This window comes from Myxocyprinus asiaticus, chromosome 49 (assembly GCF_019703515.2).
Source record: "Myxocyprinus asiaticus isolate MX2 ecotype Aquarium Trade chromosome 49, UBuf_Myxa_2, whole genome shotgun sequence".
Taxonomy (NCBI): domain Eukaryota; kingdom Metazoa; phylum Chordata; class Actinopteri; order Cypriniformes; family Catostomidae; genus Myxocyprinus; species Myxocyprinus asiaticus.
Genome location: NC_059392.1, coordinates 25,745,207 through 25,773,030, shown reverse-complemented (window position 1 = coordinate 25,773,030; position 27,824 = coordinate 25,745,207). Strand labels below are relative to the sequence as shown.

General features: G+C 37.9%; 1 protein-coding gene across 4 annotated transcripts; it reads left to right on the top strand.

Annotated features, from left to right (window-relative positions):
- The first annotated feature begins 180 nt into the window (after positions 1-180).
- Positions 181-25,894, top strand: LOC127438360 (leucine-rich repeat protein SHOC-2-like). 4 transcript variants are annotated; one of them, XM_051693895.1, is made up of 9 exons: positions 181-418; positions 12,870-13,837; positions 16,274-16,411; positions 16,713-16,843; positions 16,998-17,186; positions 17,504-17,626; positions 17,778-17,915; positions 18,404-18,521; positions 22,272-25,894. In XM_051693895.1, the coding sequence occupies exons 2-9, from the start codon at positions 13,198-13,200 to the stop codon at positions 22,478-22,480; spliced, it is 1,686 nt and encodes a 561-aa protein (XP_051549855.1). In that variant the 5' UTR covers positions 181-418; positions 12,870-13,197; the 3' UTR covers positions 22,481-25,894. The 4 variants fall into 4 exon arrangements, with proteins under 4 accessions (XP_051549855.1, XP_051549856.1, XP_051549857.1 ...); XM_051693896.1 differs by lacking the exon at positions 181-418 and adding an exon at positions 829-1,342; XM_051693897.1 differs by lacking the exon at positions 181-418 and adding an exon at positions 829-1,353.
- Positions 25,895-27,824: the final 1,930 nt, after the last annotated feature.

Here is a 27,824-nt window from a genome sequence, read left to right as displayed (position 1 = left end):
AAGTGTGAAGGATTTATTCAGGTCATATTTCATCCCAAAATATGTGAAAAATTACATTACCATAAAGAAAATGAAGGTCCTATAATTTAAACCTTTAACGTTTTTGCAGTGTAATGTTTTCATTTCAATGAACCTTTCCTCCTTAATTCTCATTGATTCACTCTGTTTAGATCTTTATTACTGAATGATAATGTTGCATATTAATTAAAGCAGCATTCAAAAAGAATTGCATTCTTGCATCCTTCTTTATTGCGAGTTTTCCAAAACAATAATAAAAGGGAGCTCCAGAAGTCTCGTGACTCGTCTGAAATGCGTGCATGTGACGCGATCTGCGGGCGGCAGGGGAGGGGAGCGCGAGCTGCAGCAGCACTGCTGGAAAGGAGGAGGAAACAGTGATGGCGGAGTCACACCTCTCAAGGTAAAGCAAATTTACGGCTCTGCGCTGCTTGGGATCGCACCTCCCGCGGCGGCGGAGTTTGTATTCGGTCTGACAAAGGTCCGCGTTCGGCGGTCAAGCGTGATAGACGCTGCGCTCTCCGCTATCGGGGGTTTAGAGTGCACTCTTTTGTTCAGTCCCGGAATGGCCGCTGCTCTCTCTCTCTGTGTGTGTGTGTGTTGTTTTTTCACATATATATGAGAGAGGTAGAGAGAGAGAGAGAGAGAGAGAGGGAGAAAAGAAGGAGAGAGAGAGAGGGGAGAGCGAGCGAGCGAGAGAGAGAGAGAGAGAGAGAGAGAGAGAGAGAGAGAGAGAGAGAGAGAGAGAGAAGAAGAAGGAGAGAGAGGGAGGGGGTGAGAGAAAGAGAGATGGAGAGAGAGGGGGAGAAGGAGAGAGAGAGAGAGAGAGGTGCCGCAGCCCGCGGAAGCCAACTATGCTTGCGGAATGCGTCTGAGCCACCCGACAGTAAACAAAAGAGTGATTTGTCCCAAAATGGTCATATAGATTCAGAGTTAACAAAGCTTTATCGGCATGGTTGCCAAAGCGTTTAAAGTACTTTAAAAAAAAGATGTATTATGTAAATAAATAAGACGTAGTTAACAAAGAAACGAAGGGAAAAAGAAAAAAAAAAAGAAAAGAAAAAGAAAGGGAAATAAATACACATTTTAGATCCCGACAGCGCGCGCGCTTGCACACTCACACACATACACATGCGCGCTCACGCACGCCCTCGCACTCACGCGCTGCGGATTGAGCTCTTCCCGCTTTGAGCTCGAGCAGCAACGATCGCCGTTCGGCGGATGACAGTTTGTTTTCAAAGAGGGGCCTGTATGACAACAACATTTACCCTCCTAAATACGTCAATATAGTGTCTTCTCGCCAAGATGTGGCCGCCTATCCCTAAATGTACGCGTCTGGTGAGAAATACGAGGTGACGTTTGTGTTGTTTTTTTGATGTGTGTGTGATCTCCCGCAAGGCTAATGCTGTTAGCCGCAGCTGAAGGGTGGCTAATGTTAGCTTGGAGATTTACTTGGCAAGCTTTCAGACTTGCTCGTTGTGCTGTCATAAATCGCGACGAAACGAGTTGACTCCTAATATTGTTCTTTCTTCTTTTTAATGCATGTCATATTGACTGATATTAATGACCGTTTTGGGGGTTGTGTGGTTTTTTGCGAGAATTGTTAGCAGGCTAGCCTTATCAAAACAGACGCTTTGCACTCTCACATCAAGTAAGGCTGCTTTACACTTGTGTCAGTCTCTAATCGTTTTATAATGGACGCAGATGTGATGTTGGTGAATAATCTGGTTTGCTTTGTGATGTTGCAAAAGTCCAGCATGCAAACCCCGACAAATCCAGCTCTTTTTGGTCTGTATAGGGTTACATATGTAGGCCATGCATATATATCTAAATACCTTCACCTGTAATTTATGGAATTTCTTTTTGTCTCAAACAAAACTGGTTGCTTTGGCCGATTTGTTGTCAGTGTGATTGTGCGGAAAGTTTCTACTGTCATATGTCATGAACACTTAAACTAAGGCTTATAAATGTGTACCATATGTTTACGAATGAAGAATGAGAGAATTTTTTTTATTTTTTATTAAAAACAAGTCATTTGCAGGTTTCCCAGTTCAGAATGGCAGAATTCACATGCTTCTAATTTCAGGATCAACTTCAAAAGTATCAGATACATCATCTCTGAGAGCTGATGTATGGATGTAAAGAAGGAGATTTTTCCTGCAGTCAGATGCAATATTTGGAGAAAGTTGTGCAGGATGACCTCTGCCATTCAGTGCTATCGCCCACCACACACATGCATCTCGCACGCATCCAGATTCACTGCAGTTTTCTGCATATTAACTATTCTGTTTTATTTCCTGTACTTTTATGTTTCAATCTATGTAGAAGTACCGATTCTCACGAAATCTGTTAAGAACATGTCCTGGTCATATTAAATCTATGGCTGGGTGTCGATACATATTTCCTGATTTGATTCTGATATGATAAGATTTGATTTATTTGGGTATATTTTAGTTATAGACCAAAAATATAGCTAAAATGGTCACGCCAAACACTGTAAAGCTTATTAGATTCACGTTGCTTAGGTGCATAGGCTCAAAAAAATCAAATGCAACAAGAGACAAAGTGTTAGCCTGTATTTTACTTGTGGAATATTCCAGGTTCACTACAAGTTAAGCTCAATCGACAGCATTTGTGGAATAATGTTGACTACTACAAAAAATTGTTTGGTCTCGTCCGTCCTTTTCTTTAAAAATGGCAAAAATCAAGGTTACAGCTAGGCACTTAAAGTGGAAGAGAATGGGGCCAATTTTTGGAGGGTTTAAATTCTATTAAAGCACTTACATGAATTCTGTTAAAACTCATGTATTTGTTGAGCTGTAAAGTAGTTTAAATTGTCATTTTTACAGTCATTTTAGGATTTTGGGTTTACGGCGTTATATCGTCATGGCAACAAAGTTGTAAAATTGGATATAACTATACAGAAAAGGTTAGTAAGTGATTTTATCACACTAAAATCCTGTTGGCACACACATTATTTACGTCTTGTGACTGTACTTTTGAAACGGTGAGTATTTTAATGTTTATGGATTGGCCCCATTAATTTCCATTGTAAGTACCTCACTGAGCTTGTTTACATGGACACAAGAAAGCCGTTTATTGCAAGAAAACTGCTTAAGACTCGAAGGCGGGGCCTGGGTAGCTTTGCGAGTATTGACACTGACTACCACCCCTGGTGTCGCAAGTTCGAATCCAGGGTGTGCAGAGTGACTCCAGCCAGGTCTCCTAAGCAACCAATTTGGCCCAGTTGCTAGGGAGGGTAGAGTCACATGGGGTAACCTCCTTGCGGTCGCCATAATGTGTGGTTCTCGGTGGGACGCATGGTGAGTTGTGCATGGATGCTGCAGAGAATAACGTGAAGCCTCTACACGCCTAGGACAGCCTAGTCCTTCAAGAGCAAGCATCATTCGAGACTTGTCAATTTACCAACAGATGCTTCAGCAATAATCCAGCACTTTGAGAACAATGTTCCTCAAAGACAAATTGGAAGGATTTTGTGCATTTCACCCTCTACAGTGCACAATATAGTTAAAAGATTCAAGGAATCTGGTCAAATCTCGGTGCGTAAAGGACAAAACAAAAACCACTTCTGAATGTGTGTGATCTTTGATCCCTCAGATGTCACTGTCTTAAAAAACATCATTCATCTGTAATGGATATCATGGACATGGGTTTGGGATTACTTTAGTAAACCTTTGTTAGTCAACACCACTCGCCGCTCCCTCCACAGATGCAAGTTAAGACTTTACTATGTAAAGGAGAAGCCATACATCAACACTGTCCAGAAGCGCTGCCGACTTCTCTGGGCTCGGTCTCATCTTAGATGGAAAGTAGAACAGTGGAACTGTGTTTTTTGGTCCAATGAGTCCACATTTCTAATAGTTTTTGAAAAACACAGCCGTCGTGTTCTCCGGGCCAAAGAGGAAAAAGGCCATCCAAGCTGTTATCAGCGTCAGGTCCAAAAGCCAGTGTCTGTATGGGCTAGGGGTGTGTCAGTGCCCATGGCATGGGTAACTCGCACATCTGTGAGGTCATAATGCAGACATATGTAAAAATTGTAGTGTATATACTACAATTATATATACTGCTATCCAGCACCATCTTTTTCAGGGACGTCCCAGAATTTTCAGCAGGACAATTTCAAACAATATACTGGCCGAATAATCAGAGAGTGCGGGTGTTAGATTGGCATGCCTGCAGTCCTGACCATCTCCAATTGAGAATGAGTGGCACATTATGAAGAGCACAATACGGCAACAAAGACCCCGTACAATTGAGCAGCTGAAGACCTGCGTAATGGATGAATGGGGAAAAATTGTGTCTTCAGTGCCCAAATGGTTAATAAGTGTTATTAGAAGAAATGGTGATGTTTCACACTCTGGAGTGTGTTGCAATCATCTGATTTGAAATTACTGTACATTTTCAAAAAACAACAACAATGAAATTCAAGGTAAAGCATCATATAATGTTTAGATGTAGTACTTTCAATATAGCAAAGGGTGAATATAATTTACAAATCAACTTTTTTGGAATTGGGGTTGTGCATGCGGCTCGGTCAGTAAGCAGCTTTCTCCGTAGTGTTTAATTTACACGCAACACAAGTTTTTGCTTTGTTTGTTTGTTACATTTCCATCTTGTGTGTGTCAAGGTGGTCAACTAATTGACATCTTCCAACAACTGACTTGTCGATTAGTGTGTCCAACTACTACCATTAATATTTTGAGTTGAGGTAGTTTTAATAGGAGACACAATTGTCAAATTAATAGAGATTAATTTTAATAACTTGCTGTGTTTAACAGTGAATAGTCAGAACACTAAAACCCTTTGCAAGAAGTTTCATCTCTTTAATGCTTTAGGTTTAGTCTTTTTATGTGCTATTGTTACTGCAAAGCACTGCATCAACAATACATTTCAAGATGGTCACTGTCAGACATTAAATCATCTCTAATGTGGAGATTAAAGTCTTGCTGCTTCTGTCTGTCTCTGTTTAAATAAATAGTTGCAGTAAAAAAGGTTTAAATTGCTGGATTTTGTGAACTCAATCTTACAGTTCTGCGCTTTTGAATGTGCAGTGAAGATTGTCCTGAATCATTCCTGTTACATTAAGGCACGTCATTCTGCATTCTGAATGCACATAGGCTTTTTTTGTTTTTGTTTGTTTCTTACTTTTTTACTTTGATAGTTGAAATTGGAAGTCTTGCACATCCCTATTATCCGGACTATTCCATGCACATACGCACTCTTCAGAACGCCGCTAATGTGTTTACATGGCCATAAAAGCTGCATTCTCTGGGAGAAACCTAGGTGTTTTAAATGGCTTTTGCATTTACATGATCTCTTAGAATGCTGCTTAGCGCAAAAACCCTGTGGAATGAACTAGGGATGGGCATTTGCAGAAAACATTTGTAATCGAGTAATCTGTTCCACAAAAAATTAGTAATCGATTACTTGTAAATTAAAATGTAAGTAAAAAATAATTATGACACGTACGTGAAATGTATATTTTGTTTTATTCACAAATGTTACCAAGAATGGTTTCAAAATAAGGTAACTTCAACAAACTGTGCTTTGCTTTTGGGGGAAAAATAAAATGAACGATATGCATAAATAAATAAATAAATGTTAAAGTAAAAAACATTTGCACTCAATCAGAGCTTAGAAACTAGAAACCAATGCTGACAGCAGTAGGGTAATGCACACATATAAACTCTGAGTCTATATAAAGGCCATCACATTTTTATAGTTTCACGTTATTATTCAGAAAAACAAGTGGTGAAAGTTGGCTTTTTATAAAATGTGCTCTGCCTGTGTTTAGTGATTTTACGCACATACATGCATACTGGCTTGATAAGCTTCTGAGTTTCTCGTACCGCTTCGCAGTTTCTTTCCACCATAAAAGCAGATCTTCAATTTGTGATATTCAAGTAGTGTTTTTAATAGTCGACTAGCTGGTGCAGAATGAATGCTCGATTCCTTGATTACTTGTGCACATCCCTAGTAATAAACAGTTTCTTATATGCATGTAAACAGGGTGACTGTAACCCAGATTTGTTTTTAAAGAAAAGGAGGCACAAGTCGAAATACATTTTTGTAGTAATCAATATTATGCTACAAATGCTGATTGAGCTTGATTTGCATTGAACCCGGAATATTCCTTTAAGCTTATTTCACCCCCAACTGTCATTACCGTAATGTGTCCAGTAGGGTTGCGCGGTATACCGGTACTAATGGAATATCGCAGTACCAACAGTATTTTTTTATTTTTTTTATTTTTTTTTAAAGGGATACACTAATATGAAATTTCTAGGCCGATAACCGATAATTCACAGCTCACTGTGGCTGATACCTATATGTGTGTGTGTGTGTGTATACATATATATATATTACATACATACATACATACATACATACAGTTGAAGTCAGAAGTTTACATACACTTAGGTTGAAGTCATTAAAACAAATTTTTTATTAGCAAACTATAGTTTTGGCAAATTTACTTTGTTCATGACACAAGTAATTTTTCCAACAATTATTTACAGACAGATTGTTTCATGTTTAATTGACTATATCACAATTCCAGTGGGTCAGACGTTTACATACACTAAGTTAACTGTGCCTTTAAGCAGCTTGGAAAATTCCAGAAAATGATAACAAGCCTTTAGACAGTTAGTCAATTAGCTTCTGATAGGAGGTGTACTGAATTGGAGGTGTACCTGTGGATGTATTTTTAAGGCCTATCTTCAAACTCGGTGCCTCTTTGCTTGACATCATGGAAAAATCAAAAGAAATCAGACAAGACCTCAGAAAAAAGATTGTGGACCTCCACAAGTCTGGTTCATCCTTGGGAGCAATTTCCAAACACCTGAAGGTACCACGTTCATCTGTACAAACAATAGTACACAAGTATAAACACCATGGGACCACGCAGCCATCATACCGCTCAGGAAGGAGACGCATTCTGTCTCCAAGAGATGAACGTGGTTTGGTGTGAAAAGTGCAAATCAATCCCAGAACAACAGCAAAGAACCTTGTGAAGATGCTGGAGGAAACAGGTAGACAAGTATCTATATCCACAGTAAAATGAGTCCTATATTGACATAACCTGAAAGGCTGCTCAGCAAGGAAGAAGCCACTGCTCCAAAACCGCTATAAAAAATCCAGATTACAGTTTGCAAGTGCACATGGGGACAAAGATCTTACTTTTTTGGAGAAATGTCCTCTGGTCTGATGAAACAAAAATTGAACTGTTTGGCCATAATGACCATCGTTATGTTTGGAGGAAAAAAGGTGAGGCTTGCAAGCCGAAGAACACCATCCCAACCATGAAGCATGGGGGTGGCAGCATCATGTTGTGGGGGGTGCTTTGCTGCAGGAGGGACTGGTGCACTTCACAAAATAGATGGCATCATGAGGAAGGAAAATTATGTGATATATTGAAGCAACATCTCAAAACATCAGCCAGGAAGTTAAAGCTCGGTCGCAAATGGGTCTTCAAAATGGACAATGACCTCAAGCATACCTCCAAAGTTGTGGCAAAATGGCTTAAACCTGACTCAGTTACACCAGTTCTGTCTGGAGGAATGGGACAAAATTCCAGCAACTTATTGTGAGAAGCTTGTGGAAGGATACTCAAAACATTTGACCCAAGTTAAACAATTTAAAGGCAATGCTCCCAAATACTAACAAAGTGTATGTAAACTTCTGACCCACTGGGAATGTGATGAAAGAAATAAAAGCTGAAATAAATCATTCTCTCTACTATTATTCTGACATTTCACATTCTTAAAATAAAGTAGTGATCCTAACTGACCTAAGACAGGGAATGTTTTCTACGATTTAATGTCAGGAATTGTGAAAAACTGAGTTTAAATGTATTTGACTAAGGTGTATGTAAACTTCTGACTTCAGCTGTATATATTAGAGCTGCACAATTAATTGTTAAAAGATCTAGATTCAGACACCCTCGCGATCTCATTTCTAAATGACAGCGATTCTGCAGTGTATTTTTACGTTCCTATGCCATGCCTTTGTAATGTGGTCAAATTTAAATTCAAAATGCACTTCAAGATGCATTTTTAAATGTTGATCATTTAAACTTTATATGGCATCTACAAAACACAACGAACCTGCACGAGATGCTGAATAAACTAAAACGCAACGGCCAAAGACGTTTGTCCAGCACAGTGCTTTACAAACTGTTGGGTGCAGCCATGATTAGCTAGGAGTGTGACGGAATATCTGCTCAATACAATATTTTAATAGCCACCGATGCTACAAAAATACCGGCATAACCCTGATCTGACTAAATTCGCTTCTCATGCGCCGTTTGATTCCAGCTGGCCTCTTTCCAACCCTCACATGCGTATGTTTGCCCGTACGCTTGTGTTTTGTGATGAATGCAGAGCTCCTGCATGAGACTCTGCGCTGTTCTTAATCAAAATACCCCACTTTAGGTGATATAAATGTACACACAGCTGTTAATGAATTACCAGTGTAAACAATTGGGATTAAATCTGTGCTGTCTTGACAAGATATTAAAGCAAACACAGCAGTTAATGTATTAGCAGACAGGACAAATTCTTCAAAATGTTAGATTTGTGCGATGTCTAAACGTATATATGCTGCATGCTGTCTGTTTTAGGCATTCTTACTGCATCAAATCAGTATTAATGTATATCTAATAATCACACAGTAAAGTGTCAAATATTTAAGTACTTTCATTTGCATTAATTACATTTTTTTAATGTTTTTATATTATAATTTTTTAATGTATAATTGCTACTGTTGCTGAAAAACTTAAAGCACTGTTTACTCTGTTCTCTATTTAATTACTGGCTCTTGAATAATTCCTTTACAAGCTTGAAGCAAATTTTACAAGAGAAACACTAAAGGCCACATTGTTTTAATTTTAGTTAATATTTAAAAAAAACAAAACTTTATTGCATATTGGCAATACCAAGTTAACATAGAACTGTTAATGAAGCTTTTTTCTGCTCGTTTTGCTTTTTACTTATGTGAGAAACAGGTTCATTTTTTAATTTATTATGCAGTTTAACAGGATTTATTTATTTATTTGCAATAATCACAAGGTGCTGTTTGGTTTATAATGTATTTGTTGCATCCTCTTGTGGACTTAGGACATTTTAAGTTTATATACTTGATTGCATTTTTACATAGATTGAAGCAGAGAACATTTTGTCAGAACCTCAATAAATTATGTTACTTTGTTTAAAACCCTTATGTCCAGGTTTTGTAAATCACTGAAATAAGCATTTTTCTTCAGAATCGATATATATATATATTACTCACAAGTAACATGCATGCATGTTTTGGCTGCGTTTTTGTTTATTGCTTCATGAAACATAAACACAATATAGGAATAATCTGCAAAAATATCGGCGGTAATTCCATTGTCTGTGCATTAATATTTTTATTTTCCCAGTTATTGGCCAATAATATATCGGCCACCGAAATATCGTGTATCTCTAGGTACGATATCATCGTGGATGAGTACAGCAGAGTCGGCTGTAAATATATCGATGCATCAAAAACGTGTGGATAAAATAACGTGTTGATCAATAATTGATTTATCAATATTTTATATCATGCCTTGTGGATAGGGTTCTGTGCTTGTTTAGATATTAATCTGCTAATGTTTGATTTGTTTTTCACTTCCCCCATGACAGACGTGTTCTGTGGAACCAGCATCTTGCTCAGAAAAGGTATCAAGTGGCTTTTCTTCGAAATATGACCGCTTTAGGATTAATGGGGAGTTTATTAGAGGCTGCAGTCTCAGTCTTGCTGGGCTTACCTGTGTCTAATTTAAAAGAGATATAACAGTGTAAGTGTGTCTGCATTTTAAGTTGAAAATCGAAACACATAGGCCATTATATCCTACACTGAATCAAAGGCCTCTGGTGAATTGCGGTCATACTGGCAAGTAGCTTTTAGCGCTTGTAAAGTGCCGTGTTTACAATGCAGTTGGGTTGCAAATGGTCAGCAGTAACTGCTACGCTTTTGTTCGCTTCAATCCTATTGACGTGGTGTCTTATACCCTTGACTGCTCATCTCAAGATATAGGTGGAAGGTCAGGAAACTTAAGGTGATTTTGACTGAGCTTGATTTTGTCACCCCTCAGGTGACTTTCGGTTAAGGCAAAAGGACACTTCAGTGCCATTACATCTTGTGCATGACACAAATTTCATCATCAGCACAGTATGCACGGACTGTCCGCTAGGGCTGGGCGTTTTTTTCTGATTAATTTGAATTTGCGTTTTGACACTTTTTCAAATTTGTTTTAAATCAAGATTTTGCAAAAAATATTGCAAACACTGTGGTTAGATACATTGTAAATCCACCAAAGGCTGAACAAGGAAGAGAAAAAGAATTCATAGCGCTTGTCTTAATGCCGTTCCCAATCTGATCAACTGCACGTGTGTGGGGCGCTCAAAATGAACGTGACAGGTTAACAACACGGAGACTGATATAAAAGATGGCAGTAATATTCCCAGTACGACTGTACACAGTGTGATTGTAGCTCAGCTTCGTCCATCATGCAGGTATACACCGGCTTAAAGACCATAAATAGCCTCGGCGTGCACATGTTGATGAATGGTCTCCTTTGTTTTGTTTTTACCCATAAAAAAGCGTTAATTACGAAGACAGTTATAGGTGCTTCATTTCAGATCATGGAGAGCCTATATATGGGAGAATCAAACATCCGTCGCTCCTTTTGCCATGATGATTCAGATAAATTGCTAATTATTACTTTGCTTTGTGACGTGTTTCAAGTGTACTGCATCTATAGCCAATATTTGGCAAGCGATCATTTTGACAAATTTTGCTAGTTGAATTGTAATGATAAATTATTTCATATTGCTGCGCTGCTCAGCATGAACCACTAGAGGGCGCATCTCTATCTGCAGGGGTTTATGAATATACACACAAATTGTTTGATATACAATGAGTACTTTCTAGAAAAACTTGATCATATATAGATATTGATTTCTAGATAACTTTCATAATTGACTTGGTTTAGATAAAATGAATACCTACACAGGCTAATAATTATTTAGCAGTTTTCTTATTCTATTATTTCTGAACATCTGGGTTTATTAGATTTTAATTTATTTTACATTTACACTCTGACAACTTCCCCTGTGTTACATTTGTACATTTTTCTTGCACACCTTTGTTTCATATAATGAAAAGAACTTGGATTTCTCTAACCAGGTTGCCTTGTATTCTAATAAAGATGGTACAATTGGAATCATTTTGGAGTACATTTGAAAGTTGAAAAAATCAAATCATGAATCGTCCATAAGTTTCATAAAAAATGAGATACATTTTTTTTTATAGTAGAATGACCTTATATGTCAAAATATAAAGGAAAATTTTATTCCTCATGACATAACCCCTTTAAGATTTATGAGCGCCCTGCTCATCTACACACTCAGATAGGGCTGAAACGATTAGTCAGCGTTATCGACAATAAAAAATAGTCGTCAAACATTTCTGTTGTCGAATAGTCGTTTGCTCTCATTTAATGCAACATGAGATCATTTGAAACGCTAATGATGATGCGGGAGAGCAGCACTTCAGTTCTCTGTGCAGTCAGAGCCGCTTATATGAGATGCGTGAAAAACAGCGTGAGAGAATTTCAGACTTCTCCCGACTGATACACTCTCTCACACTGAGACACTCATCACTCGCGCGCACTTGCTGCAGCTAGATTATAACGTGATTGCTCGTGACACAGTGAATCATAATGTCACTGTGTGTGTCTGATCGTGAAGAAAATCGGTGATTCAAGCTCTAGAAGAGAGAGTTTGTTTTTTGACAGTTAAAGATAAATCGAAGTCAAGTGAACAAAAAGGTGAGAGGGTGTAGTCTTAGCCTATTATACAATGCAAAAAAAATAATACAGTGCAAAAATTACATACATTTACTTTAGGCGCTATACTGCAGAAGAAAAAAATTGTTATTGGAGAATGTTGAATATAATATTAAATATTTAAATATTTTAAAATATCTAAAAATCCTTTAAAAAAGATACATTTACCAGAGAAGCAACATATACGATATTTAGACTTGCTTTTAGAGAATAGATCTTAAATATAAGTGTATTTTGTCTTTACTGCACTGGCAGAAGTATAAACAAGTGAAAAAATACAATTACTGTATATACAAAATACACTTATTCAAGATAAATTCTCTGAAAGCAAGTTTAAATAACTTCTGTGTTGCTTCTAAAGTACATGTATCTTGTTTTAAGGATTTTTAGATCATTTTAAGTGGAAAACAAGACAAAACACTTGATAACAATAGAAATTTTGCAGTGAATTATGGTTTTGCCATTTCCCAATATTGTCGATCATCATCTGTCAATGAGTGTCGCAATTGCCATTGGCATCTTTGTGAGACATCGTCGATATCCGATAACATCGTTCTATCGCCCAGCCCTAGTATATATGTATATATATATTGGTTGAGGGTTGTTGGCAAAGAAGTTCCCACAAACCCTTCTGATGCATTGCGGTAAGAGATTTGAGATGATTTTTAGTGGCTGACAGTTGATGACCTGAATGACTTGATGTATCTCCTTTCTGAATTTGCTTGTTGGTTACCAACTCATACATTTCCGTCACTATGGGAAGCTCCTAAGTGCCTTTTTCACATCCTAAATTTGAATGAAAGTTTTGTCTATAAAGCTCCAACCCTGCCGTTTTCCTTCAAAGAATGCTTAGAAATCTGATTATTTAGTTTTGAGAATTATGAGAAGTCTTTAATGAGACTTGTCTTTACATTATACGTCTTAACTATGAAAAAAATAAACCATCTGTTTTCTTTAACAGCCAAAGGATGTAAATCCCAGTGACCTGTCTGTGTACAGCAGCTCTAGCACATCTGAAGGAAGGAGTGCAGTTCAAACAAGCATGAGGTTGCTGGCCTCCTTGCCACACCGACTACAACAAACACGCATTGCCCCCTTTTAACCCCATCAGGAGTACAAACTGCCTCGGTCCACTAACATACAGGTATGTATGAACACACACGGAAATAACAGCCCGTCCCTTTGGTTCAACACCAGAACGGCCCTTGAATAACGAACAAAACAGTAGAGAGTTAGAAAGTGAGAGAGACTGAGGGTCCCATGTGCCATTGGGCCGAGGGGCTTTCGCCATGAGCAGTACTCTGGGTAAAGATAAAGACTCTAAGGAGAGGGAACCCAAAGCTGAAGGGAAATCCAAAACCAAAGGGAAAGATGCCAAAGACGGGAAGAAAGACACGAGCGGTGCTTCGCCCGCAGTGGCCTTCACTTTGGATAGTACGATTAAGCGCCCCAATCCACCACCCAGCACGCGCAAAAAATCCAGCAATGCCGAGGTCATCAAGGAACTTAACAAGTGCCGCGAGGAGAACTCGATGCGCCTGGACCTGTCTAAAAGATCCATCCATCTGTTGCCCTCCTCCATCAAGGAGCTGACCCAGCTGACAGAGCTCTACCTGTACAGCAACAAGCTGCAGTGCCTTCCACCGGAGGTGGGCTGCCTGTCGGGACTGGTGACGCTTGCACTCAGCGAGAACTCTCTCACCAGCCTGCCCGACTCACTGGACAACCTAAAGAAGTTGCGTATGCTTGACTTGCGGCATAACAAACTACGGGAAATCCCTGCTGTGGTCTACCGCGTCAGCTCCCTCACCACGCTCTACCTGCGCTTTAATCGTATCACCACCGTAGAGAAGGACATCAAAAACCTGTCCAAACTCACCATGCTCAGCATCCGAGAGAACAAAATCAAACAGCTGCCCGCAGAGATCGGTGAGTGACCTGGTGGTTAAAACTATTCCTTCTAAAACTATTAAAAGGGATAGTTCCCCAAAAAATTAAAGTCTATCGTCTTTTAATGCTGTTCCAAACCTGTATAATTTTCATTCTTCTGTGGAGCACAAAAGAAGAATTGAAGAATTTTCAAACAGTTTTTCCATGCAGTGGAAAATAACATTTAAAGAACCATTAAAGTAGTCTATTTGACTAGTGAGCTATATTCCATATCTTCTGAAGTCATTTGAAAGCTTTATGCTCTCAAATCTCATTTGCGCATATTGGCATTCGGGTACAAGACTCCTGAACCAGTGGCGTTTGGCATCATTGATGCAAAGTGTCTTGATGCACCAAGTCACCAAGTGAATAAAGACTTGAATCTATCGTATGGCTTTAGACGACATGGTACAAAAGGGATATGGACTACATTTATGGTGCTTCTTTTTTCATTTTGAAGCTTGTCAGCCGCTGGCCACTGTATGCCCTTGTTATATGGGAAGAAGGGAAGGACATTCTGCTAAACATCTTTTTGTCTTCCACGAAAAAAAAAAATCATACAGGTTTGGAACGATGTTAGTTAATGATAACCAAATATTCATCTTTGAATGAGCAGTTCCTTTAATTCTTACCAAGTGTCAGTATCTGCTCTGTCCATTAAAGGGGCTGTAAGCAGGGTATGAAATTAAACTTTTTGTCCACCAGCCACAGTGGCGCGTGAATGCCCAATTTTACCAGCCACATAGATTTTTTGCCAGCCACTACTATATATATATATATATATATATATATATATATATATATATATATATATATATATATATATATATATATAATTATTAATTATTATGGCATTTTAAATTATAATATAATTTATGTAATATATATCATTTTAACAATGTTATTTTAGAATATAAAATATAACAATACCAAGCTATAATTATTATAATAATGATAATTTTGCTACATTCAAATGGAGGCTAAAGAGCAGACGCAGAAGAGAAACTTCTTGTTCAAGAACCTGTCCTGAGGTTGTAATGACACATATCCCAATTCATTTTCACGGCAACTAAATACGGTTGTCAGTTCACCTTTTAGTGCTTAATCCTGTTCTGTACACACACAGTTGGATAAAATATGGTAGTGACAACCGCATTCTCATCAATTCCACGTAGTGTGTACAGGACCGAACTGAACAACTCATTAATGTTAATGGCATGAGCAATGGCAGGTGTGAGATGTGTTCTCCTGGTGCAAATCACACTTACAGAGGTATGTGTGTGTCTTCTTTAATTCATTTTTTCAGTCTATCACTCAATAGTTTCTCTCATCAGCCCTGTGGTCTCAGGAGATCCGATACGTTACAGCAGAAACTATTTGATTATAGTCCAGCATGAGCGTGCACGGTCTTTAACATCAGTGAACAAAAGACGGTGATTCCATTAACGGCAGCTAACTAAACATTGCCGGATGATAATACATCTATGGTGCGTAATCTCTTTGCTCAAAAATAGCAAAAACAAAATGGGTTAAGCTGGTGGCATTCATGGTCTTGTTCGCAGGTGCAAGACGCTGCACAGTTGCTATGGTTAATGCTTGTCAATCATCGCAATTGCAGGAGTCAGTCCTGTGTTCCGTACACGTAAATGGAATGAAAAAATGGGGGATTCATGCGGTTGTCACACGGTTGTGTATGTGGCCATAGACGACACAATTTTTGTGTGTTCCGCGAGACCGCGCCAAAAACCTCTAAACACAGCAAATCAGACACGCACATTGATGGCTTTTCTATTGTCTGGTCTTCAAAATATAATCAAGTGTGCTGCTTCAAGCACGCGTCTTTGTGAAAAGTGGCATTTCTTGTCATATGTCACTCTTAAATGTCTACGTGTTACCTGCCACTGCACATGATTTATCCGCATTTGGTGGGTGGTGGGTGCTAATTTCCTACCCTGGCTGTAAGCGATGATACCCGCTCTGGGACTTTCTTCAGACTTAGCCACCATTTTAGACACACCCCGCCCTCCAAAGACACTGTTGTACCATTGTGACTGCCACCGAGCACCAGTGCATCTTCTCAGCGTTGTGAAAAACAACAGTAGAAAAATATCGCCCTCAAAAATATCGCCTGTTATAAATTTGATTGTGGTGTTAAACCTGAATGATCCACTTCAACTACTACTATCTCAGCTTTCTGCTATGAGAATGACTGACAGAAAGCGCATCAAAGTCTTCTAATTGGCTTATCAAATCATTTGTCAGCTGGTGAGATATCGCAGGACATCAGCATACCATTACATAAAAAAATGCACTTAGAGCACCTTTAATTAATGAGAATAATAATGCAGGCATTTGATAGACCTGAATGTGAGAATCAGTGTATTCAGTAATAAATATATAAATAGTAATATTGTAATGATCTGGGTTATTTTGTAGGTGAACTCTGTAACCTGATAACGCTGGATGTAGCCCACAACCAGCTGGAGCACCTTCCTAAAGAGATCGGCAATTGCACTCAGATCACCAACCTCGACCTGCAGCACAACGAACTTCTTGACCTACCTGAGACTATAGGTGAGGATCTAATCAAGATGGCATCTTTGTCCTTGGTTGTGAAGCATTTTCCTTTACAATTTTTGTTTTAGGTAATTAGTATAATTGTTTTGTTTTTTTTATCGACATAAATGTTAAATTAAGGCCTAATTTAGTGCAATGGATCAGTGGCCTTACATGCCAAGATATCATAAGGTTATTTTGAAATCTGTTATTAAATCAACAGTCTTGCTTTAAGGACACTTTACGCATTTGGATCTAGGCCACCAATCGTAAGCTGAAGCATAACAGTGGAGTTGATGTTTATCATGCACTGTTACAGGTAACCTGTCAAGTATAAATCGTTTGGGCCTGAGGTACAACCGTCTATCAGCGATCCCTCGATCTTTAGCGAAGTGCCGAGAGCTGGAAGAGCTCAACCTCGAAAACAACAACATCTCAGTGTTACCAGAGGTGAGTCTTAAGTAGCGTGGCTAGATTTAAGAACTGTTCTGCTCTGTGCTTTTAATAATTAGCACAATTATTGTGTCAACTCTGACAATGTGCTATTGTCCGTTTGCTTCTCTATTCTCTAACGCACATGTATAACATGAATATTTCTTCTCAGGGGCTGCTCTCCAGCCTGGTGAACCTGACAAGCCTGACGCTGGCACGGAACTGCTTCCAGTCTTACCCAGTCGGCGGCCCGTCCCAGTTCTCCACCATCTACTCTCTCAACATGGAGCACAACTGTATCAACAAGATCCCTTTCGGCATCTTTTCTAGAGCCAAAGTGCTCAGCAAACTCAATATGAAGGTGAGAACACAATTGCTGGTTCTCGGGAGGTCACTGTTAGTGCTGTTGAACATACGCAGCTCACAAATATTATTTCAGATTGAGTGAAAGCATCACTATTATTGGGCATGCTTTGGTTAGGGACTTGAACAAACCCTAACTGTTAAACTTTGGAACTTGTCCATTGCACAAATGATGTGGCACATGAATGACACCTCAAATGGTAAGGCTTTTTGAGGAGAGGTGTTTATTTGCAAGAAATCAGACTTAAGATTTTGGCCTGGTGGACAATTAAACAAAAAACTTATTTTTCTGTTTATTTAAAACTATTTTTACAGGACAACCAGCTAACGTCCCTCCCGCTGGATTTTGGGACGTGGACCAGCATGGTGGAACTAAACCTGGCAACAAACCAGCTCACCAAGATTCCCGAGGATATCTGCGGGCTTGTATCTTTAGAGGTAGCTTACTGTTTTTGCCGTTTCTGTTTTGTTTCCACATTCTTACATATTGTTTTAATACAAACAGAGATTAATATTTATAGTTGGGCACAGGGTCTCATGTTGCTCAGTGTCATTAGATTGGCTCATTATTTTTATTTGTTTCCTTTAGGTCCTCATATTGTCCAACAATCTCCTGAAGAAGTTGCCTCATGGGATTGGGAATTTACGGAAATTACGAGAGCTTGACTTGGAGGAGAACAAACTGGAGTCTCTCCCAAATGAGATTGCCTACCTTAAAGATCTACAGGTAGGACAATTGTATCAGTGCCTTGCTCCATCGCAGATACCTTATAGCTGTGTTCCAAAAACTTGCAATACTGTCTACATAGGCAGCTGCTTTCTGAGGTGGCATCCTAACAAAAATGGAGCATTATAAGTGACTGATTTGAAGCGTTCTGCAAAGATACCAATTCTGTTAACAGTCACTCCCAAACAAGTAGTATGAAGCACATAAGAGATGTGACTAATGCTTTAAGTTGGTGCAAGTAGAGTCTTACATTAGCATGTTGCTAAGCTAACAAAGTGATACTATAATAAGCAAAGAAAAAAAAAACATAGCACACACATATTGGGTGAAACTCTTAATTCGCTAGAATTTAATAAGCATTTTGTTTACAGAATGTGTCTTACATTGCCATCTAGGATTGCAGATCACTAGGCTGACTTTGTGCTGGGGTTACTGATTGGTTGCAGATTGCTCTGAAACTCAAGGTCTTTTTTCATCTTTATTCGCAGAAACTTGTGTTGACCAATAATCAGCTGACCACTTTGCCAAGAGGGATCGGTCACCTGACCAACCTGACGTACCTGGGCTTGGGAGAAAACCTACTGCAGCATCTACCTGAAGAGATTGGTATGTTGTTACTGCTGCCCTCAAATACAAAACTAGGGCTGTGTCGATACAATCAAATATCAAGATATCATAATCCTTTTTCTGCCGATATTGATACTTTAGATCGATATTTGTATCGATACTTTATTTGTGCGCATCACATCATTACCTTAAGTTATTTTCCTACAAATAATGAAGCAGGTCGCCTAATGTGTGCATTTCACATTTTCACGGTCATATTTAAAGGTGCTGTAAGCTATTTAAGCCGTTCTTCTATGAGAGAGTGCCATTGATTTAGCCACGCCCCCACTTTCCAAAACACTGCAGGGATACTGTTGAGTCAGACACAAAGCATGTTCCCATGGTTTTCAAATACAACAGTAGCGAAATAGCGCCCTCAACTGACAAATTGTAAATCCGAATATGACATTAAGCCTCAAAAATTCGCTGCAACTACAACACTATGAGAATGTGCAAAATGATTGACAGGCAGAAAGCGCCAGAGGCCACGGCCCGCAGACACATTTTTGTTTGCTGTTTACAGAGTCTAGAGCTGTCACAGAGACTGGTGAGATATCTCACGACACATTTCAGTGATATCTTTCATGGTGTAGAAACATTATTTGCTTACCTTTCTATGAAAAAAATCGCTTGCAGCATCTTTAACCCCAAATTAATGCAAAAAACATGAAATACTATATTATATTTTGCATAAAGAAAATTAAACCTACATTTAGGACCATTAAGATTTCTTGCATTGTGACAGTAAAACACATTTTACCCCCCAGTTCTCATTACTGTAAAGCATCCAGACATTTTTATTTTTACTATTACTTTTTTCAATGATGATTCTCATAACAGTATTTTTTTTACTGTGTTATAGTAACAAAATGCTGTTGTGCAAAGATTTTTTAATTAAAATCTGTGAAAATTAAAGGCAGTACCAAAGGAATACTACTGTGATGTATAAATACTTTTCAGTTTATATAATATAGCATTTTTTCACATTGTGGTAATGAGTATATCATAATAACCATCTTTTTTCCGCATTGCGGCAATGAGAATTGGGGTAAAATACACACAACTGTCAAGAAAATAAAGTCACACTGTAAAACATTACCCTAAAAAAAAAAAAAATAAAAAAAAAAAATAAAAAACATTTCTGTACGCAACATATATATAATTTCTTATGTTTCTTTTGATATTGTAGAAAAACAGGACCTGGACATTTTCTTGACAGGTTTTGTGAGAATATCCAAGTACAGCTCTGGAAAAAATTAAGAGACCACTGCAAAATTATCAGTTTCTCTGGATTTAATATTTATAGGTATGTATTTGAGTAAAATGAACATTATTGTTTTATTCTATAAAGTACGGACAACATTTCTCCCAAATTCCAAATAAAAATATTGTCATTTAGAGCATTTATTTGCAGAAAATGACAACTGGTCAAAATAACAAAAAAGATGCGGTGTTTTCAGACCTCGAATAATGCAAAGAAAACAAGTTCATATTCATTTATAAACAACACAATACTAATGTTTTAACTTAGGAAGAGATCAGAAATCAATATTTGGTGGAATAACTTTGATTTTCAATCTCAGCTTTCATGTGTGTTGGCATGCTCTCTACCAGTCTTTCACATTGCTGTTGGGTGACTTTATGCCACTTCAGGCGCAAAAATTCAAGCAGCTCGTCTTTGTTTGATGGCTTGTGGGCATCCATCTTCCTCTTGATCACATTCCAGAGGTTTTCAGTGGGGTTCAGGTCTGGAGATTGAGTTGGCCATGACAGCGTCTCCGTCCACACCTTGATTGAGCTGGCTGTGTGGCATGGAGCATTGTCTTGCTGGATAAACCAATCCTCAGAGTTGGGGAACATTGTCAGAGCAGAAGAAAGCAAGTTTTCTTCCAGGATATTCTTGTACGTGGCTTGAGTCATGCGTCCTTCACAAAGACGAATCTGCCTGATTCCAGCCTTGCTGTAGCACCCCCAGATCATCACCGATCCTCCACCTGGTCATCTAATGGTTAGACAGAGACCTGGAGAGGCTTTCAAGCCACAGTGTCTCACACCCACTGTGAAATTTGTGGAGGATCGGTGATGATCTGGGGGACAATCTGGGTACAATGTTCCCCAACTCTGAGGATTGTTTTTTCCAGCAGGACAATGCTCCATGCCACACAGCCAGCTCAATCAAGGTGTGGACGGAGACCCTGTCATGGCCAGCCCAATCTCCAGACCTGAACCCCATTGAAAACCTCTGGAATGTGATCAAGAGGAAGATGGATAGCCACAAGCCATCAAACAAAGCCGAGCTGCTTGAATTTTTGCAGCAGGAGTGGCATAAAGTCACCCAACAGCAATGTGAAAGACTGGTAGAGAGCATGCCAACACGCATGAAAGCTGAGATTGAAAATCAAAGTTATTCCACCAAATATTGATTTCTGATCTCTTCCTCAGTTAAAACATTAGTATTGTGTTGTTTAAAAAATGAATATGAACTTGGTTTCTTTGCATTATTCGAGGTCTGAAAACACCGCATCTTTTTTGTTATTTTGATCAGTTGTCATTTTCTGCAAATAAATGCTCTAAATGACAATATTTTCATTTGGAATTTGGGAGAAATGTTGTCAGTACTTTATAGAATAAAACAAAAATGTTCATTTTACTCAAGCACAAACCTATAAATAGTAAATATTTATACCAAATTAAAACAATCAACATATCGGTTATAAGCATGAAAACGCTGATATGAAAAACTAAAGGTTTATTTATAATTAATTAGTAACACACTTTGTAAAAACTCTGAATATAAATGCACAGAAATCTAGAAAGAATAATAGCCACAATATGTAGAATGGTTTGCAGTACTAAGAACATGTAATATTTAAATGTTCTTTCTCATTCCGATGTTAATGCAGAAAAAACGCTATAAAGTTGGCATGACAGTTGTGAAAAAAGGCACTTACCTATAGGCTACAATCTGAGGGAAACGATCCAAAACGCTTTAAAACCAACAGACATTGACTACTGAGATATCTGTATGATATTCATTAATGCTGCATGATTGATTGAATTAAGATCGAATGATTACTACACCTTATAAGGCTGCATTTCTGCATTCAGTCATCGCTGTGTGAGCAAGCAGCGCCCTCTAGCGGTCTGGATGGCATTATACATTTTAACACTATACAGAAATTGGGGTTTGTTCCTTTTAATTAAAACTTTTTATTTTTCCATGATGTGGTTGACATTTACAGGAAATGTTCTGTTCTGTTGTTTTGAACTGCAAAAACAGAAGTGCAAAAATGTTTTAGAAGTACAAAATAAATTTTTTTTTTTCATATCAATCATCATGTTATCATATAAGAAAAAACATCTTTTTATCTTCTATTCATCTGTTATTGTGGGTCTCTTTAAAAATGTGGCCTGTCATGTGTTCAACAGATCAAATCCATGTTCAATGGAAATTATTTATTGTTAGATCAGTAAAAAAGCTTTTGTACATTTTGAAAGCATAATTCCAAATTAAAATTGTGATCTGATGATGAATAAGGTAAGTGGCAAAATATCGGTATCGGCCCAATTTCGTTTTGGTGCAATGAAACGCTTTGTGTTGAAACGTGTATCATAACATGAGATAGTTGACTAAATTCTATGGCCAGCCCTAAAAGACACATGCACATTTTGGTGGAGCTTTACATTTTTCGAATTCAAATACAAAGAAGTTAACTATAGCCATTCTCCCTGTCTTTCCTATGACCACAGGTACTCTAGAGAACCTTGAGGACCTGTACCTGAATGACAACCCCAACTTGCACAGTTTACCGTTTGAGTTGGCCCTGTGCAGTAAGCTGTCCATCATGAGCATAGAGAACTGCCCCCTCAGCCACCTTCCGCCCCAGATTGTCGCTGGAGGCCCTTCATTCATCATCCAGTTCCTCAAGATGCAGGGGCCTTACCGTGCCATGGTCTGACACCCCCTGTCTGAGGCTTACACACTGTACAAACAAAACCAACAAAGAGAAAAAACAGCATCGCTATTCGATGTTATCTTTGAAGATATCGTCGTCACTATATCTAGGACAGGACTCCACAACTGGGTTCCAAATATAGGAATCATAGCCAGTTAGGTCACCTTTGTCCCCCAGTCAAGTAGAAAATGATGTCTAGACTTCTGTTGCCAAAATTAATGATTATATACATTAGTGATTCTAAGAAAAGTGGCGCTGTTTAAATGCTGAAATAATTTTGCCAATTTATTCAAAGTCATTATAGGGTTTTTTGACGCCAGGAAACAGTTGTATGCAAAAACTAAATATTTTTTACAACTTCATTTTTTGCTGCTGTTGCCGCCAAACTGTATGTTGGTTGATTTTTTTTTTTTTTTTTTCTCTTACGCAAATCTTTTTTTCTTTTTCTTTTTTAATCCCACAACCAAAAGATTTTTATTGTACAGATGTCCTGTTTGGAAGCAGTGAACAAATTTTAGTGTTGCATTTTTTATTATGATTATTATTATAGAAATTGTGCCTATCCAGTGCAGTTGAGTGGTTTGTGTCTGAACATAATTACCTTAAAAGGTTTTTAGTACAAAAGGATGAATTTACAGATGTATAACTTATTCAGTAATTCATTTTGTAATTATTGTTCATTACTTTGTCAGTCCCCCTTTTTTTAATATCCATTCCTCTTCACTGTTGGGCTTCGCTTGAATTTTTTTAAAGATAAATCTGCGATTCCCAGTGATTAAGTTTTCTACGTAATCAATAGTATTTGTGAAAACAAAGCGACGTAGCTAAATAAAAGCAGTCACGTAATGGGTTTAAGTCATTAGAAAGCTAGGTATTTCGCACTATAGGCGTGATTGTAACGAGACATTTCGAAAATATCCTGCTCCTATTTTACTCCAGAATTAAGAGAAACAAATAAGAAATGTATTTTGCATATAGAAAATTAAGCCTATTTTAGGGCCATTAAGATTTTGTTTATTTTTTTTTTTTATTGTGACATTTACACACATTTACCCCCACCCCCCAATTCTCATAACCACAATGCAAAAAAATTATATTTAAATTGCAAAATATTATATCATTGGCGTTTTTTTTTTTTTTTTTTTTTTTTTTCTTTCTCCATTTTCATTGGTTTTAATTTAAAAACGTACAACACCATTGTTTTTTCACTCTTAATACAGTAAAACATAATGTGTCTGTTCCAAAACTTAGTGATCTTCCTCCAGAGGCAGCGTTTAAAGACATCATAGTCACGCTCCAGACGTGAAGGCTGTTCCAAAACATAGGTATCTTAATTATGCTGCCTCAGAAGATTCCTCGTTTTGGACAAATTTTAAGGTACAATTGAATATGCATCCTCCTTCAGGTAAGCGATCCCAGAATGCACTGTGATGAGCTCAGTGAAAAAATAAATCCAAGATGGCGGACGAAGCGAGAGAAATTTGCATTATAAATAGACTTGTAATTCATTCAGTACTGAAAAGTATCGATAAAAAATGTTTAAAATAATAGAAAACTGACTATTGTACCCAAAATGTGTTTACTGTGTGTATTTATGCTCATAAGAGTATCGCGTTGTTCCTATCACGTCACCTCTATTGAAATCTGTTGCGAGCCGTGCGCGACGAGTGCTACTTCAATGACGCGCGGAGCTGCGTCTATGTAGAGCGTTCCAAATCGCGCTCTTATGAGGCATCATTTCAGTAAGGATGCTGCCATTAAATACAACTGCGTATGTAGTCGAGACAGCAAGGCAGTTCACTAAGTTTTGAAACTACCTCATTGTCTGCGTTACGGTAATGAGAATAGTAATTGAATAGTCAATAGTAAAATGTCCGGACACATTGCGGTAATGAGAATTGGGGGGAAAATGTGCCTAAGTGTCCTGAAAACAATGCAAAAAATGTTTTAATGGTTACTGCAAAATAGAATTTATTTGTAACGATTTGAGGTTAAATATGAGCAGGAAATGTACTTCTGACAGGTTTCATGAGGATCACATATAGGGCAGCATTATTCAAAGCAGCCATTCTGAATCTGTTCGGCTGGAGTTTTAGTTGGTTCTGTGATGTTTACTTATCTGTCATATCAACAGTGTTGCGCTCTGCTTAAGTCCTGTTGGTGAGAGTTTGCTTCTACATATCAGGTGCCGAACAATGCTAGCAGTTAACATCAGATCTGAAGGCCCACATTTACTGTGAGGAATGCCAAAAACACCCATTTACGTCAGTTCTCTTCATTATTTCTTGACAGAATCACCAGTAATGGTGTCATGTAATCTAGGACCAGTCTTAAACTTTACAACTTGGTTTCTGCTCTTTTCTTTTACTTTCACAGGATCTTTATTTTGTTTGCACCGTTTGTCTCATACACCGCCCCTCTTATGCTGCTGCTTTTAATGCACTTTGTATTGATATTTGGCACCCACCTAGAGTAAAAGGGTCGAGAGATTTCATGTTACCAATTCAACATATGGATGGGGGCATTTTTTATCATTTCTGAAGTATTTTATCGTTTATTTTAATTGTCTATCATGTATAGTTTATAACAACGAATGAGAAAAGTTTGCCTCGGTAAATTCAAAAGTTAACATTCTATTAAGAACCTTTTTTCTTGATTTTTGAGGCTTTGATGCTATCTCTTTATTAAATATTTGATTTAAACTTTTCTGTCTGGCTAGTTTGTGTGTTTCAAATGGTGCAAATCATCAAATTATTGAAATTAAAGCCCATTATGTTTTGATTATACAAACTTGGAATTTCTTTTGGTTTTAGTATTATATCAGGCGACTGTAAATTTACAACTCCACTTTAGTTTATCAAGCCAAATGTATTTTGTTAGTGTTTGTTTGTCACTTTCCCTTTTCATTTATAAAGACATTGGCAGCAGTGTAAAGATTTGCAGCAACTAAGAGGCACTTCATGTTCGTGGGGCCACATTCGGTGTAAAGAAAGGACACAAATCGCTGCTTTTTATCAACCAGCAGAACCTGTTGCTGCTTTATGGACCTCCTAAAAACGTAATGCTGTAAAAGAACCGACCGAGGCGAGACGATACAGACTGAGTTCTCGGCCGGTTCTACCAGCACAGACGTTCTGTTACAGATGAAATCCCTCTGGACCCGTTTGGCCAATACGGTGCATGTTCTGCGCCTGACGCAGACGCTGAATAAAACGGAAAAATATAAACATTGTAAAAAGGGCTTTCTCTGTTAATGCTTAACTATACACCAGAGGCATTGCATTCCTGGTTTTGTATAAAAGCTTAGAACTGTACATTTGATTTTTCTTTTTGTGTGTGTGTATGCGTGAGTGTGTGTGTGAGGAAATAGATGTTGAAATTGAATTCTTATGTGACAATAAATGCCTTTGATGAGTGCTTCAAGTGAGACGTGCATTAGGGACACGCCATTGTGACGCGTTCCATTTAAGTTTTCGTTTAGCATTTATGTGCCATTTACGCAGGGCTGATTTTTTAAAGTCTGCTAACAGTTATATTGGTTGATTTTGGATGAGAGAGCATTGATCACAAACCAGGAATGTAGTCAAATAAAAAAAGACAATAAAAAAAATAAAAGTTGTAATCAGCTGGGGTGACCGTTTTGATTTTATATTGTTTTGGTGAATCCATATTTTTGTATTGTCTGTGTTTTAGGTCATAGAAACTGTATAAATGAAGTTCATTTTCCATGTTTGACTTTTTATTTTATTTTTTATTAATAATATTATTAGTGTAGGAATGTGTTATGTCCTGCTTTTTTCTTGCCTTGCTATGTATAGGAAACAAGCATGTAATTTTCTTTTTTTTTTTAAAGATTAATTATTGTCTGGGTGGACAGGGATGTAAAAAAAAACAGTTCTAAAGATAAAAATCTTGCTCTTTCATCACTGCAAAATGTTTGTTTTTTTACTTCATAGGATTTCAGAAGTGTTCTCTAGAAAAACTAATAAGCCTTAAAGGGATAGTTCACCCTAAAATGAAAATTCTCTCATCATTTACTCACCCTCATGCCATCCCAGATGTGTGACTTATTTTCTTCCACGGAACACAAATGAAGATTTTTAGAAGAATATTTCAGCTCTGTAGATCCATACAATGCAAGTGAATGGTGACCAGAACTTTGAAGGTTCAAAAAGCACATAAAGGCAGCATGAAAGTAATCCAAATTACTCCAGTGATTTAATCCATGTCTTTAGAAGAGATACGATAGGTGTGGATGAGAAACAGATCAATATTTGAGTCCTTTAATATTTATAGTACAAAGGATTGAAATATTGATCTGTTTCTTACCCAAAGTGATTGCATCGCTTCAGAAGACACGGTTTAAGCCACTGGAATTTTATGGATTACTTTTATGCTGCCTTTATATGCTTTTTTGAGCTTCAAAGTTCTGGTCACCATTCACTTGCATTGTATGGACCTACAGAGCTGAAATATTCTTCTAAAAATCTTCTTTTGTGATCTGCAGAACAAAGAAAGTCACACATCTGGGATGAAGGTAAGTAAATGATGAGAGAAATTTCATTTTTGGGTGAACTGTCCCTTTAAATGTGAATCTCTTGGTTTCTCTTTTCTTTCTAACTACACCAGTAATATGACCCTCAGATCAGAAGAATTCTTCAAATAAATGTTCATTTGGCTGCCTTACGAATGTCGCATCTACTCATCTCTCACCCGTCACTTAATAGTCCAGCTGAATGATTGTGTACATGATCACACAGTGCTCGTTTTATTTAACTGTGTTTCCGGTAGGTGTCGCTGTTTCATCGCTCCTCGCTCTCGTGCTGCATTCATTGAGCGCGCTCCCGTCGTGAAGTCACTCCATGAGTAAACGCGTTTCCTCTTCATCATCATTTATCTCTTTCTTTCTTTCTAAGACTGTCACTAGAAAATAATGTTGTTGTGATATTTTTGGATGCAGTATGCATTCCCACGGCCATGTAAAACCTGGAAAAATTAGGGAATTTCAAAACTGGCCTGGAAGCGTCATGGAAATGAGTATGAACTGTAATGGAAATGACTGTAGGGGTGTAAATCTGTCTAGTTTTGCTCTGCTCTAAAGGTTTAATTGGATAGATATTGCGCTTGTGTAGAGTAAAACATGCTCAGTGTAATCCAGTATAATGACCTCAGCTCATTGAGGGTTTTATTGGAGACATTTGTACAATATTAAGTATTACAGTAAGTATAAGTAGGCTATTACGTTTCTATTAGGGTGATATTCACGAAACCTGTCAATAAAATGTCGTATTTAACCCCCAACTTAAAAATATATATGTGAAATTATATTTTGCATAAAGATAATGAA